Source organism: Notolabrus celidotus, chromosome 1 (assembly GCF_009762535.1).
Source record: "Notolabrus celidotus isolate fNotCel1 chromosome 1, fNotCel1.pri, whole genome shotgun sequence".
Classification (NCBI taxonomy): domain Eukaryota; kingdom Metazoa; phylum Chordata; class Actinopteri; order Labriformes; family Labridae; genus Notolabrus; species Notolabrus celidotus.
Window position 1 is genome coordinate 21,974,498 of NC_048272.1, and position 15,237 is coordinate 21,989,734.

The 15,237-nt window shown below is 40.5% G+C and overlaps 1 protein-coding gene across 1 annotated transcript; it reads right to left on the reverse strand.

Moving 5' to 3' along the window:
• Window positions 1-3,154: 3,154 nt before the first annotated feature.
• On the reverse strand, window positions 3,155-12,510 carry rbbp5 (retinoblastoma binding protein 5). Its single transcript, XM_034703102.1, is given in 15 exon segments — window positions 3,155-3,634; window positions 7,311-7,346; window positions 7,349-7,387; window positions 7,648-7,883; window positions 8,036-8,105; window positions 9,058-9,175; window positions 9,473-9,544; window positions 9,638-9,791; window positions 10,038-10,157; window positions 10,278-10,387; window positions 10,501-10,663; window positions 10,797-10,937; window positions 11,080-11,252; window positions 11,654-11,679; window positions 12,347-12,510. Coding segments are annotated over 15 exon segments (1,530 nt in total). The 5' UTR covers window positions 12,366-12,510; the 3' UTR covers window positions 3,155-3,581.
• Between the last annotated feature and the right edge of the window lie 2,727 nt (window positions 12,511-15,237).

Consider the following 15,237-nt stretch of genomic DNA (forward strand, 5'->3'; position numbering starts at 1 on the left):
AGGTAAAAAACAAAACAATAATAATGATAAATCAAATAGATAATATTAATAACAAACAAAAATAAAAAGAGTAAACACCACTAGGTCTAGTTACTCTCAGTGACAACGTAGATTTACTTGAGTACTATATTTAAATCTTTTTCTGTATCTGTACTTCACTTGAGTATTTTTTTTCTAAACCATTTGAAGGACAAATATTATACTTTTACCTCCACTGCATTTCTACGAATGTTCACATTACTCGCTACTTTCCTGGCTCATGCTTCCTGAAAATACGACAACATATACCTTTTTTTAAAAGTAGTTTGAATACTCTTACTTTTACTTTTTAATATTTATTATTACATTATATTATTGTTTACTATGTATACAAATAGAGGTATAAAGACTCCTCAAGAAGGTTCCAAACTGATGCATAACCCACTCACTTAAAACTACTCCTTACCACTGTGATGACATGAACTGAGGATCTGGAAAGAGAGTATCAATAAATCAAGGAAAATGTAATACTATGGGACTACAGTATTAACTTGATAGGAACACACTCGTTTTTTGAAGATAATAGTTTAAAAAAAGAATGCTGTGATAATAAAAAATACATGACACCTAATAAAACGCCATATTTCAATTATATGTTTTTACTGTGAAACAATTATCTTGCCATAATAAAGTCATAATATGGGTTGTAGTGTTATGGAGATGGTATATCAATAACGGTAAATTTACAATTAAACAAGAAATGATCAGAGAATGTAATTTTCTTACTTTTTATTGAAACAAACATACAGTATATCAACAAAAATATTACAATTTGTGGAGGTAAATAGCGGTTTGAGTATCCAAGTATCAAAAATATCGTCAAAATAGTTGTTTCTGATTTCCTTTAATTTAAATTAAAAGGTTTGCCTTTATTTTCCGTCAGTTTCCGTTTCCGTCTGTTTGACTCTCTCCAACTTGATCAGCTGTTTTGATTGACAGCTCATGAACCTCTCTCTAAACCACTACCTGCAGATGTCCCGCCTACTCCTCTGTGATTGGTCAGAAAGGAACCTGTAGCCTGTTGGACAGTGTGAACCGGGTTGGGGGAAATGAAGTTTGACAATGTGACAAATGACGCCAGAGGAACCAGAAGTGGAAACGTACAGTAGATCATGTGATGAATGAGTAATGTGGGAGTATAGCAGAGGCAGAGTTAATCCATCAGCAGCAGAGGAAAAGTACAGCTCAGTGTAAACAGTCAAGACTCTAATAACAATTATAAACAGTGTTGAAGTGCTTTAACTTCTACTCAAGGTTCCTAAATATGAGACTCTGCTTGATGAAATATACCTAGAATTTTCTCTGGTAGTGATTGGACGATGGTTAGTTCTGAATACAGATGTTAAAACAGCAGGAGATGAACCACATCCCCTTTGCAAAGCATATAGTTTAAGCTGTTAATTAATAAAGATTAGAGGAAGAATGGAGAAACAAAGGATTACAAAAGCAACTGCGGGATTAAGTCTCCAAATATGGTCATTCATGATGAAGTGTGTAGCTGCTCGGCTCACAGCCCCCCTCACTGCTAAAGAGCATTAGTGAAGCACTCATTTAAACAGCTGCCATATTTACTAGTGATGGGAAGCTCCGCTCTTTGCATCAATTTTTTTTATTGTACAAATGAACAAATAACTGCAAAACTATCCACAGAACAGAACCAGAACCAAACTCAAGCAGATAGAACCAGAACCAAACTCAAGCAAACAGAACCAGAACCAACTCAAGCAAACAGAACCAGAACCAACTTAATCAAACAGAATCCGAACCAACTCAAGCAAACAGAACCAGAACTAAAATCAAGTAAACAGAACCAGAACCGACTCAAGTAAACAGAACCAGTACCAACTCAGGCAAACAGAATCAGAACCACATTCAAGCAAACAGGACCAGAACCAAACTCAAGCAAACAGAACCAGAACCAAACTACAGCAAACAGAAACAGAATCAGAACCAGAACTAAACTCAAGCAAACAGAACCAGAACCAGAACCAAAACTGGAGCAAACATTATTAATGTCCTCAGTGCAGGTTGACATTGAGAAAATCAGATGCCTCAGCTTGGATGGGCTGATCTGATTTCTCCTCTCAGTGAGTATTTGCCCGGTCTTCGAGAAGACTCTCTCAGAAGGAACAGATGTACTCATGATACACAGCCGCCCCTCCATCACCTGCATCCTATATCATCACATGTGATTGGCTGCATGGCCGCCATGCTGATCAATCAAAACAAAGTTCTGCTGTGAGCAGAGCTGGGGCTGAGCACTGCTAAGCAGGGAAAGGAAAAAACTGGGAGCCGGCTCTCTCTCGATGCGAGCTGGCTCTTCTGATTCACTATAAGCATCGGCTCTCAGCTTTTGATCATGACACATCACTAATATTTACTGCTCTTTGTAGCTGGGTTTGTAAGTGTTGTAGAGATATATACCGTTATGAATACTTGACTCAGGTTCACAGCCTTGGAAATGATGAAGTTATCATCATATTTGCTGCAGCTCAGCTGGCATACTCCCCGAAACACACTGCAATTGTAGAGTCAAATGCACACCTTTATTTTATTTGCAAAACTGACTGTTTTTTTTTTTTTTTTAATTGTTTACTCAACTTAAGTACGTGTCAGTCCATAAATGAACTGATATTTGTTGCTGCTCAGCTAGCATACCCTCTTAATATGTTTCAATTCTAGAATCTTCAATTGTAGAATTTGAATGTACACCTTTATTTTATTTGCAAAACTGACTTTTTATTCAATTTTAAGCTATTAAGGTGAATGTGCAAGTCCATAAATGAGCTATTAATTGCTGTGGTTCAGTTAAAATGTCCCTAAGGCATATCTAAATCATAGAATCAGACTGCACAAATTTATTTTATTTATCAAACTGATTTTGTTTTGTTTTTTTTTGTTTGAGAGGACAGGACCGTGCATAGAGTGGAAACTAGAAGAAAGAGAGGGGAGCAGAACCCAGGCTGCCAGCTTCGGCGACGAGCAACATAACCACCAGGCCAAACCCCCGCCCCTGGTGTTATCATCAGGTCTCTGTGGATATCTGGGCCCTCATACTTCGAAACTTCGTGATCATGTTTTATTCCCACATCTCAAAAATAAACTCATTGTCATCCAACTTTAGGGATCTAGTGATGAGTTCAGCACCACACAGAGGCTTTTATTTACAAACCAAAATGTTTTAATACGTATAAAAACAGGAAAGACCGCACACACGCACACGCACACACACAAACACACACACACAAACACACAAACACAAAATCAGGACACAGGTGTAACTACACATGCTGAATCCCACAGAAACGGAGGACGTGATCTCTGCTGCGATGACTCGGCGGCTTCACACTCTCGCTCGGCTCCTGTCGCTGATCCGAGCAGAGGAGAAGAGTCTCCCCGGGACTCTGTGCTCTGGTTCAAAGAGGAAAATCAGTCTGCACGTTAAACAGACCGCTCACTCACACAGTCTGTACACAACATCAGGCTTTGTGTCTCTTTGAGCGAGCCTGCTGGTGCTCCTTCACAACTGCACACAGCAGCCTTCAGTCCATCCCTCCGATGTCGTGTTGTTTGTACGACTGCGAGACCAGACTCCCTGCAGAGAAACATGCATATCGTCAGATCATACGACACAAACTACACAAAGTCATCCTCAGATTAACTCCTATGGACTTCTATACAACTAGAAATCAAACATAGAGGGAAACTGTAAACTGATATATCGAGATATTTAACACAAGTATTATTTCCAATCATTTACTTCTGCTTCCCCCCATTTTCCTTTGTTCTCTATTATAAATATTTATTACAGACTCACAACAAAACAGGCCGGTCATAAAATTATTTAGCAAAAGTCAAGACTAAGAAATACATATTTAAAGACATAAAAATCATTTAAAGGACCTCTAAAATAATTCTTTCAAATAGTCCTAAAAATGTAAGTACAGAAAAATAAAATCTAGTAAAATCCGGACAGGCCGATTAAAGTAGTATCTCTAAATTTAGGGAGGATTTAAAAGAGATCACTGACTCCTGATCAGATACCTCTACCCAGAGCAGGAGAATCTGGAGCGTAGTCGGGTGCATGACGGCTTATCAAATACTTCACAGTGGGATAAAACAAGACATAAAACAGACTACAACATAAACACAATCTCTCACACATAGAAAAACAGAGAAGACAGGACCTGAGCAGCGCTGCGACAGACACATGTCACATGAAAAGCCCAAAAGGAGCGAGGTGGGAGCGGGAGCAGGAGGGTCAGAGGCCAAGCAGGAAGTAGACGTAGACTAGCCAGCTAGCCCGCACAAGCTGCACCATCCCACCGTTCAGCCAAGTCAACACCCGTCTGCCAACTACAGACCAACTTCCTCCAGTTTGATGATGGCCAATGAGTCAGAGCGAGGCTGAAGTTAGTTACTCAGTGAGGGAGCCACAGTCTGGAGGGGTTTAAACTGAAGCTGCTGAAACACTTTGGTCACCTAAAGAACTGTAAAACTAACTGCTTTGCTTCATTTTCTGGTGTCAATTTTTAAGGATTGTGAGGAAACTTTGCGTTTAATTTTTGATGATGAGTTTTCTTTTAGTCATAAAAATCCATGAACATTAATACAAATTTGTCTCTAAATAATGTTTGATTTCTCTTTTATTTCTACCGAAGACGATTAAGGCCACCGAAAAAAAGGACAAAAAAGCAGATGAGCGGAATACTTTTTTTTAAACTTTTTTTTTAAGGTGGGATTTTTTTTTTAATTCTGAGATTCAAGACAAATTCTGACTAAAATCTCAGAATTAAAATAAAAATCACACATAAATCACACATTTTTTTTGCTGGACTTTTTTTGTATATACAAGATGAAAATGTTTAAAAAATAGCGAGGAGAAACACTTTTTGGTTCTTTTATTTTTCTAGTTTGGGCGACAAGTAATTAAGTGCCTACTTTATACTTTTGATTTATGATACATTTCTGTTTTGTTTATTCAAATTGTTTAATTTAAATTTCTTGCTTGATTGCTTGTTTCCAATCGTTAAAGGCTCCTCCCCTTTCTTCTTTTTTCGTTGATTTGCCCTCTTAGAACTCCCCTAACCTCCCAACAAAATTTATAGTGGCCCTAATCATCTTCCATAAAGATCCAATCCTGTTGGTTTCCACTTTAAAAAAAATAGCCAAAATAGTTCTTTGGCAAAAAAAATATCAGAGATTTCTCAGAGGAGCTGTTCACTAAAGTTTCAAAGCTCACAGGGTACAGTTAGAGAGATGTTGTTGATTTTTCAGGACTATTTTCTGCAGCTGAAGAATCCACTTTAGGTCTTTTAGTGACTTAGCAGCAGGATTCTGATTGTTGGACTGCTTAAAAACAAAACAAAGAAGTGCATGTTTTCACGATAATAAGATAATTATGTCACATATTGCAACAGCGTGACAACATGGAAATACTGAATATCAGACTCTTGACTCATAGGCAGTACTTCAATACATCAACATGATGAGTGTTAGACATTAGAAGGCTGATCTTTGATAAATATACTTAACTCCCTGAACAGTTCGATGTCTGATTACTGTAAACACATCTGTCATATCATAACCATCTACTTCAGCAGTGGTTTGGAGCTCTGCTGATCACAATCACACTCTAGTTTTAACAGACTCTTGCCTCTCTGATGAAGAATCCGCGAATAGATTTTGTGCTCCACATATTTCACATACTTTAGTCAAAAAAAAAACACTTAGGCAGACCGAGCCTCGCACAGCTTAAAGTCTAGCCGAGCCGTATCAGTGTATTACAAAACATCAGGGCTGGAGTTCAGCTCCGTCAGAGCAGGTATGTTAATACTGAGGGAGAGGGAGAGACTTCAGGTCAGGAGCTGAGAATAATGTGTACAATCTGAAACTATCTAACCAAAGCTACAGGAGAGAATTACCGTCGCAGATAAAGTGCACGTGTTTCCTCCTGCTTACATGCAGTCTAATACGTTTTACTAAGGTCATAGATTCATGAGGAGAAACTTTGAGCATAAAAAGATACGTTTCTCTTCAAATATCAGAAATAATACAACGACCATATTTGTTTTAGTAAGCTCCAACACTTGACTTCATGTTCTGTCCTCCAGACTGTGGCCTCACAGCAGGCGGGTTCTGTCAGTGAGCCGGGTTGTTGGGTGTAGCTGGCGGGGTTGAGAGGTTGAGAGGGTTGTGAGGGTTGGTGTTGCGTTGAAGCAGTACAGGGAGAGGGGGGCGTCTCAGGTCGTGTTACACCTGGTGTGAATGTGCATCCTAATTGGTCGGATCACAAGCGGACACCTGTAGGTATACGCCTCTCTTCTCTTACCTCCTGTTGACTGTGTTGTTGTCCTGTTCGTGTGAAATGAAGACTACATTTTTCCATGAGCACCTTCACCCACTGTTTTAAAGATTTGTTCAGACGACTTTATCAGGATGCAGAGAGACTATTTCCTCACTGTGGATCTTTGTTTTTTTGGATGTGTTTGTCAGTAAGTGTTTGATCTACACTGCAGATCGGGGTCTCAGGTAGATCTGTCATAAATACTTAACTCCTCCACGATACACCTGTATGCTCTGTTTGCTGTTTTACTTACAGCTCATAGGTCACGTCTCTCTCAGCCCTACACTCATCACTGACGACCTGATTGGTGATTTTAGTGTTCAGCTCTCTGAAGAACATAAAGATGTCTGCAGATGTTTGAACGACATGAATATTGGTGTTACATCAAGTAAGAATGAGCCGTCACTCCATGTCCTTAACCCTTCCAAATGTAGCCCTACACTCATCACTGACGACCTGATTGGTGATTTTAGTGTTCAGCTCTCTGAAGAACATAAAGATGTCTGCAGATGTTTGAACGACATGAATATTGGTGTTACATCAAGTAAGAATGAGCCGTCACTCCATGTCCTTAACCCTTCCAAATGTAGTCCGAGTCATCACTCCTGCACTCAGATCCGTCTGCTGGTCTGATCACTCAGCACGCAAGTTAACACCAGGTGTAAACAGGACCTCAGACACAGGCTGGGTTGGTGAGGTGTCAGTCAGACTAGCAGAGCTCCCAGACTCAGCAGCAGCAGCAGGGCAGGTGGCTGTGGCATGCTTACCTGTGGCCAGGCCCCCCTCTGCTCTCCCCTTCATCCCTCCTCCCTCCTCCTCCTCCTCCACCTCCTCCTGGGCCAGAGCTACCAAGGGCCTCCATGGGGAAGGAGGACCGCTCCCCCCCTGTAGGGCTTGGGCCTGAAGGGGAAGTCTTTGTCTTTACCTTTGGAGCCTTTGGGCCGGCCTGCTGCCTTCTTCTGGACTTTCCATCTCCTTTGACGCCCAGCAGAGGGTGCACCTCTAAGGGAGAGAGAGAGAGGAGGAACTCAGGGTCAGTGGTCGGCTTTTCACAATTAAACACAAGAAGAAAATCAAAGTTCATAAAGGGGGAACAATGAGGAGCGTTAAGAATCAAAGCTCCTCTGTAAGGTTAGACTGCTTCTTGTTTCTGCAGCTGATGAAAGTAGAAGCATCTTCCTCTTTCTGAAGCTACATTAACCCGCCCCTGTGTTTCCTGTGATGCATGTTGCACATGTTCAGGGTTCTGTGTCCTCCCTCACCATCACTGGGCACCCCCGGCAGCTCGACAGTCGTGGTGCGAGCCTTCTTCTTGGCCGGGCCTCCATCAGATGAAGGCTGTCTCTGCTTCTTGTCTCCACCAGCCAGAGCCTCCTCGGTGCCAGTAGTCTGGACTGTGGCGTCAGGCGGGGGGCCAAAGGGGTTTTCCTCTGGATCCTCAACCTCGGGGGCGATGGGCAGGTACAGCAGGGCCTGGTAGTCCTCCAGCTCCTCATCACTTAGAGAAGCAAACAGAGATCATGGTGTCTTAAAAAGGAAACCACTTAAGGTTCTAATATCAGGACTGTGTGAAGGACTAAACACGACACTCATCAGATCATAGAAGCCGCCTCGTTGTGCACTGATGACGTTAACTCTATCGTTTCTCACCTGCTGCAGAAAGCAACGATGGGGTCCACAGAGGTGACATCTACCTCCTCATCCTCTGCAGCGTCTGCACCTGAAACACGAGCATGATTCATTTTAGAGAGGATAATACACCAGTGAGGGATAGTGAGGATGCATGAAACGTGCAGAACATGAGTGTGACTTCTGATTACAGCTGCAACATGAATCTTAACAAGAAGAGAATAGAGCACAATTAGTCCCAACAATTGTTTAGACTTTTGTTTCAACTGTTCAAACCCACAACATCTCTAGTGGTCGTTTCTGTGGTCGTACTTTTATTTACGTTGCATTAAAGAAACATTTAAACATTGTTAAACAGACTTGGATCAGGACATAGTGTCATCACAGAAGGAGGTGCTGCAGCTTTAAAAAAAACATCAGTGTGTACATTTATTTATTCTACACTTCACCCACCGAACTCCACCCTGATCAAACAGCTACAGTCAAACCACCACATGTCCAAAGAGAGTGAGAACACAACCTGTTAGTCAGACTGCAGTGTGTGTGTGTGTGTGTGTGTGTGTGTGTGTGTGTGTGTGTAGCCTGATTTATATTTCTGTGTCAAATCGATGGTGTAGCCTACACCAGAGGTCCCCGTAGTTCCCGTTCCGACGCAGAGGCCTACGCAAGTAGCCGACGCACACCTCCTCCAAAATGTAACTACCCGTTCATCCGCCACAAATCAGCGAAAAAGATTTCATCTCCTCCTCTCTATCCTTCATGTTATCATGTCTGTATGATAAACAGCAACATGTATCAGCTGTAGATTAACATAACACGCTCTGAATCTCTGTGAAAAAGTAAACAGAGATCGTAGCGGGGCCGGAAGCAGGCAACCGGCTGTCAGAGAGACCACACTGCCCTCAAGCGTGCCGGTGGAGAATTACTGCGCGACGCGGACACATCGACGCACAAATATTTAGAGCTCATTTACGCGTCGTCCCTGCTGCGTAGTGTCGACACAGGAGTATAACCAGCAATGTGTGTGCATGTTTGTTAGCTACCTGTCTGCTCAGGTTCACTCTTGTCTTCATCCTCAATGTCAAACTCAGACTCTCTCTCCTCGTACTCCACATTTTCATCCAGCTCTTTGAAGTCTGGGGCGAAGGCGCTCCAGTTTTCCTGCAGACGCACGAAGCAGAGTTCATCACTCACACACTGATCTTACTCTGGATGTTAGTTTATGTTCAACTACTTCAAATCTTGTAACAGTGGGAGAATTGTTGCTCATTTGTGTCCTGTGTGTAACCCTGCAGACGTTACACTCGGATCATGACTCTGACACCATGACACGTCTTTACATCCATGAAGCCGAACATTTCTTAGGTTTAAATCTTATGATATGAGCGACTATCATCCAAACAATCTGTTCACTCTTCATTCATGCACTCTCAGCCTTTACCGTCTCCATCTACTCACCACTTGGTTCTGAGCCCAGATGGACACCACTCCACTGGAGATGGAGGCAATGATGGGACGGACAGGATGCCACTGCGCAGAGGTCAAAGGTGAGAAAGGTAAGTGTTTGTCACAGTTTGAATCTCTTTAAAATGTTCAGCTGAGCTGAAGTACTGAGATCCTTACAGCCACATCCAGCAGCAGCTCTCCTCTGGTCCCGTGCAGGATCTTCACCAGGTTACCGATGCTCTTCTCCCAGATGTAGAGAGCGTGCTGCCGAGCCGAGCCGGCCACGATGTACTCGCCGTCCCCGGAGAAACAGCAGCGCTTCCAGGGAGTCCTGAAAAACACAGAGGACGAGAGCAAACTGAGACCGGAGGAAGAGAGGACACAGCTCTTCAAGGTTTGTCTCTGAAACTTTGAATCAAGGCGCTTAAATTAAACCAATCCTTCTCTGTTACACTTAACAAATGCTTCCTAATTTCATCAACACACTAAACCATATAAAAAACATCCCTTCCAGTAAAATCCGACAAGTTGAATCAAACTGAGAAAACGTCTGAAACAAGGTCCTGTGTGGACGTACCTGTTGACCAAGTCCTGGAGTTTCTGCATGGGCTCTGGCTCCCCGTCTCTGCCGCAGGTTAGGATCTCCCTGCCGTCATACACCCTGATGATCCGGTCTGCTGTGTTTATGAGGAAGCAGCTGGAAACAGAGACGGGGTCAAGTTAGAGACAGGAGGAAGAAACCTTTCTGCTTTTCTTTAAAGGTCGATTCTGTTTGCCCTCAGGTCCAGACTCAGACGGACCTCCTGTAGCGTCTCACCTGCCCTTGCGTGCAAATTCAATAGATTTGATAGCGGTGGTGTTGCTGGTGCCGGTCGTTACTCTGAAGGAAGCCACCAGTTCCTGAGTGTTAGTCTTTAACACGAGGATCTGTAACAACGGACGGACGAAGATCACGTTGAATAATTCATAAAACGAGACAAAATGTTTGAGAACACATGAAACATTAATTCACTGATTTGCTTAATCTGCAGCAGTCTGACCTTTCCCTTGGCATTGCCGGTGTAGATGTACTCCCCTCGCCTGTCAAACGCTGCCACCACATTCAGATCTGAGTCGTCGTCCACAGGTAGGACAACGTGTTTGGAGTCTGAGAGAGTCAGCAGGACGGGGGCGGACTTCATGGGACACACCAGCACTTTGTCCCTGAAAACATCACAGGAAAAAAGAAGGTCTGTTGATTTATCTTCACAAAATAATCTGAGTTTCAAATCAGAAAGTTAAACCTTTGAACAGTTCAGGTGTATCGTGAACTCAAAGACACTCTCAGGTCACTCACATGTCTCTGGGGTGACACTGAAGTTTCAGGATGGGTGATGGGAAACGAAACCTCTGGTCACAGTCTCCAGTGAGGACGTCCCACTGCGAGACTATGTTGTCTGTCGACGCACTCACCAGCTTGTGGCCATCTCGACTCCAGCTGTGCAAACACAGGGATTTCACTTTCATACATCATTAAATCGGGGTGCTTGTGTAGCACTCAGTTACAAAAAAACAAGAAGATGGTAGAGGTGGAGAGAGATGATGTGTCTGAATGTGTTGGTGGATTAAACAGGACTCACCATAATGAGCAGACTGGGTGGATGTGAGCGCTGATGATTTTGGCTATGCCCCGCGTTAGGAAGTCCCAGATGACGATGCGGCCATCGTTGCAGCCCACAGCCAGCAGGGTGCCCCAACGGTTGAAGGTGCATGTGAGGGCCATGCTGATACAATCCAGGGTGCCATCTGCCTCCTGACAACACACACACACACATGAAACACAGCATGAGACTGCATCAGCACTCATCCATATCATCTCTCTCTCTCTCTTCATCTCCCTCTAGATGAGACTGAGTCCTGTCAGTAAGATGGGACTGGATCTGATCCTGTCTTGATGTTGGGTCTTTGTTAATAATAGAACATAGAGTACGGTCTAGACCTGCTCTGTTTGGAAAGAGTCTGAGGAGAACATTTGTTGTGATTTGATGCTATAGAAATAAAACTGATTGATCAGCACTGAAGCAGTCGAGGAGGAGCTGCATATATGTTGCTTAAATTTAAGACACACTTTAACACTTGTTTGTGTTTGGTGTTTTGGTGAGTGTCAGTGAAAAAATATTAAACTCATGTGAACGTGAAGAGCTGTCAGCTTACCTCTGGATAGTTCTGCCCGAACGATTCTGAGAAAGGAACAAAAGAGAGTGATTTGAAACACTGATGCACAAAAATACATCAAAGACGATGAAAGAGAGAATTAACAAAACAAGAAACGTTCAAAAATAAATTCAATTAACCTCTAATTACAAACACATTTTTAATCCTCTGTGACCTTTAACCATAAGTTAAAACGGAAAACATGCATTTCAAAGCTCATTTTGGCATTATAATACACTTTTTAGTTAATATTTCTAGCTTAAATTTCACTAAACCCTGTCACATATGTCAACAGAATTTTTTATATAATCCCAAAGCTCAAAAAGTGTAAGATTAAGCTTGTTAAAATGCATATATAGTGATATATCATGATTATAACATAGAAACATTTAATTTACGTCCATTATTGGACAATATATCGAAGCTAGTGTAAGCTATTAGACACTATTAGTGAAATATGTTCATTTTAAATGCCGGTGTTAACATATGGATTTTAAATACAGCTTAAATAGTGATTAATAAGCATTTTATTTAAGCTTTTCCTCATAATTACTGAAAGTATTCATTCAGATATGTAGCCGTGGCTGTTAGCATGCTAGGCTAACACAATGCTAACCACAACAAGAACACAGAAACACATATGGATGAAAAAAGAGGCGTTAAGAGAAAAATAATAATTTCTTTGATAATTACCGAGCAATTCTAGATTCATAGCTGGACCAAAGAGGACCCAAGTGTCCCTAACGGCTTGATTTAAGCGAATATTTCACTATAATTCTCTCGATTATCTTCGCTGTGAACAACTGGGAGAGTGGCGCCGAGCCTCCAGTGAGGACCCCAAACAACGCGGCCCGGGATATGCCTGAACAAAATAAAACCCCAGCGGCTCAGAATCATTAAAAATAAATTTAAAAACTAAAAGAAGTCACAAAAATCGATCAGGTAAATTTCAATTACATATCACGATCGTTACTACCTCTTGTTTTAAGAGTAAATAAATATGTATGACTGTTTTTTTTCCGGTTCCTTCTTAATACATTGACAGTTTGACAACACAGGCAAAGGGTTGTTTAGCTTTTTGTAGGCTAATTTTACCTTGCTATTTTTTTTCTGGTGTCTTCTGAATAATATCCCCTGATAAAAGAAGACTTCTTGATCTATAAATGTATAAAAAATAATTTGATATTATACCTTATTATCGAGCCCTTTATTATAATTGATCATGCCTGTGACAGCTGTGAGAGGAAAGGCAGTTTTTTTTACTGCGGTCAAGCCAGCCTCCACTTCTGAAACGATAGTCAAGCCAGCCGCCACTGAATTCTGTTGTGCGCGTTTGGAACAGCCATTACGGTAAAAGCGAGGAAACACGGATTTTACATTTCTCTAAGTAAAGCAACTTGAAAGAGCAGAAAATTGCAATGGTTGCAGCTCATTTAACACAGATATAACAACATAACAACCCGAATCAAGATACAAGTGAACACCGAAAGGTGAACACATTAAATGTTGTCTGACTCGTCATCAGGACAATCTAAACTGGATTTTCAAAATAAAAGCCGAGTGAAATATGAAAAAGTGCCTGGTAGTTATATATTTGGCATTACAATAAATCCCATTTTCAATTGATGTGTTTTGATTCAGACTGTGAGTATAAAACCTATCATTGTGATGCTGCCTATTGAAGCTACACTTTATTTTACCTTTCAAAATAAAAGATATTTGAATGTAGCATATTAGCAAGTGAGATTATTTGAAAAATCCTAGTTTCCACTGACTAATCTCCGTTCAGACTGATAGTAGACCACCTTGTGATGTAATCCTGCCAATCACAGGAAGATCTGATGTGTCATTTCAAAATAAATTACACTTTAATTTGAGTTTATTGCAATAATTCTTGACACATTCAAAGTGAGATTATTTGAAAAATCCTAGTTTCCACTGACTAATTTCAGTTCAGACTGATAGTAGACAACGTCATGGATTGATCCTGCCAATCACAGGAAGATCTGATGTGTCATTTCAAAATAAAGGTCACTTAAATTTAAGATTAATTCCAATAATTCTGGATACTTTCAGAAGGAGATTATTTGAAAAATCCTAGTTTCCACTGACTAATTTCAATTCAGACTGATAGTAGACAACCTCATGGATTAACCCTGCCAATCGCAGGAAGATCTGATGTGTCATTTCAAAATAAAATACACTTTAAATACAAGATTGATGGTGATAATTCTGGATACATTCAAAGTGAGTTTATTTAAAAAATCCTAGTTTCCACTGACTACTTTCAGTTCATACTGATAGTAGACAACCTCGTGATGTAATCCTGCCAATCACAGGAAGATCTGATGTGTCATTTCAAAATAAAAGTCACTTAAAATTAAGTTTAATTGCACTAATATTGGATACGTTCAAATTGAGATTTTTTGAAAAATCCTAGTTTCCACTGACTAATTTCAGTTCAGACTGATGGGTGACAACGTCAAGGTTCAATCCTGCCCATCAAAGTAAGATCTGATTGTCCTTTCAAAATAAAATAAAATTTTATATAGGTTAAATTGCACTAATTTGGATAAATTCAAAGTGAGATTATTTGAAAAATCCCAGTTTCCACTGACTAATTTCAATTCAGACTGATAGTATACAACGCCATGGATTAATCCTGCCAATCACAGAAAGATCTGATGTGTCATTTCAAAATAAAATACACTTGAAATTAGGCATAATAGCAATAATTCTGGATACTTTCAAAGTGAGATTATTTGAAAAATCCTAGTTTCCACTGACATATTTCAGTTCATACTGACAGTAGACAACCTCGTGATGTAATCCTGCCAATCACAGGAAGATCTGATGTGTCATTTCAAAATAAAAGTCACTTAAAATTAGGCTTAATTGCACTAATTCTGGATACGTTCAAATTGAGATTTTTTGAAAAATCCTAGTTTCCACTGACTAATTTCAATTCAGACTGATAGTAGACAACGTCATGGATTAACCTTGCCAATCGCAGGAAGATCTGATGTGTCATTTCAAAATAAAAGACACTTTAAATACAAGTTTGATGGCGATACTGCTGGATACATTCAAAGTGAGTTTATTTGAAAAATCCTAGTTTCCACTGACTACTTTCAGTTCATACTGATAGTAGACAACCTCATGATATAATCCTGCCAATCACAGGAAGATCTGATGTGTCATTTCAAAATGAAATTACACTTTAAATTAGGCTGAATTGCAATAATTCTTGACACATTCAAATTGAGATTTTTGAAAAATCCTAGTTTCCACTGACTAATTTCAATTCAGACTGATAGTAGACCACCTTGTGATGTATCCTGCATATCACAGAAGATCTGATGTGTCATTTCAAATAAAATTACACTTTAAATTAGGATGAATTGCAATAATTCTTGACACATTCAAATTGAGATTTTTTGAAAAATCCTAGTTTCCATTGACTAATTTCAATTCAGACTGATAGTAGACCACCTTGTGATGTAATCCTGCCAATCACAGAAAGATCTGATGTGTCATTTCAAATTAAAAGACACTTGAATCTAGGCATAATAGCAATAATTCTG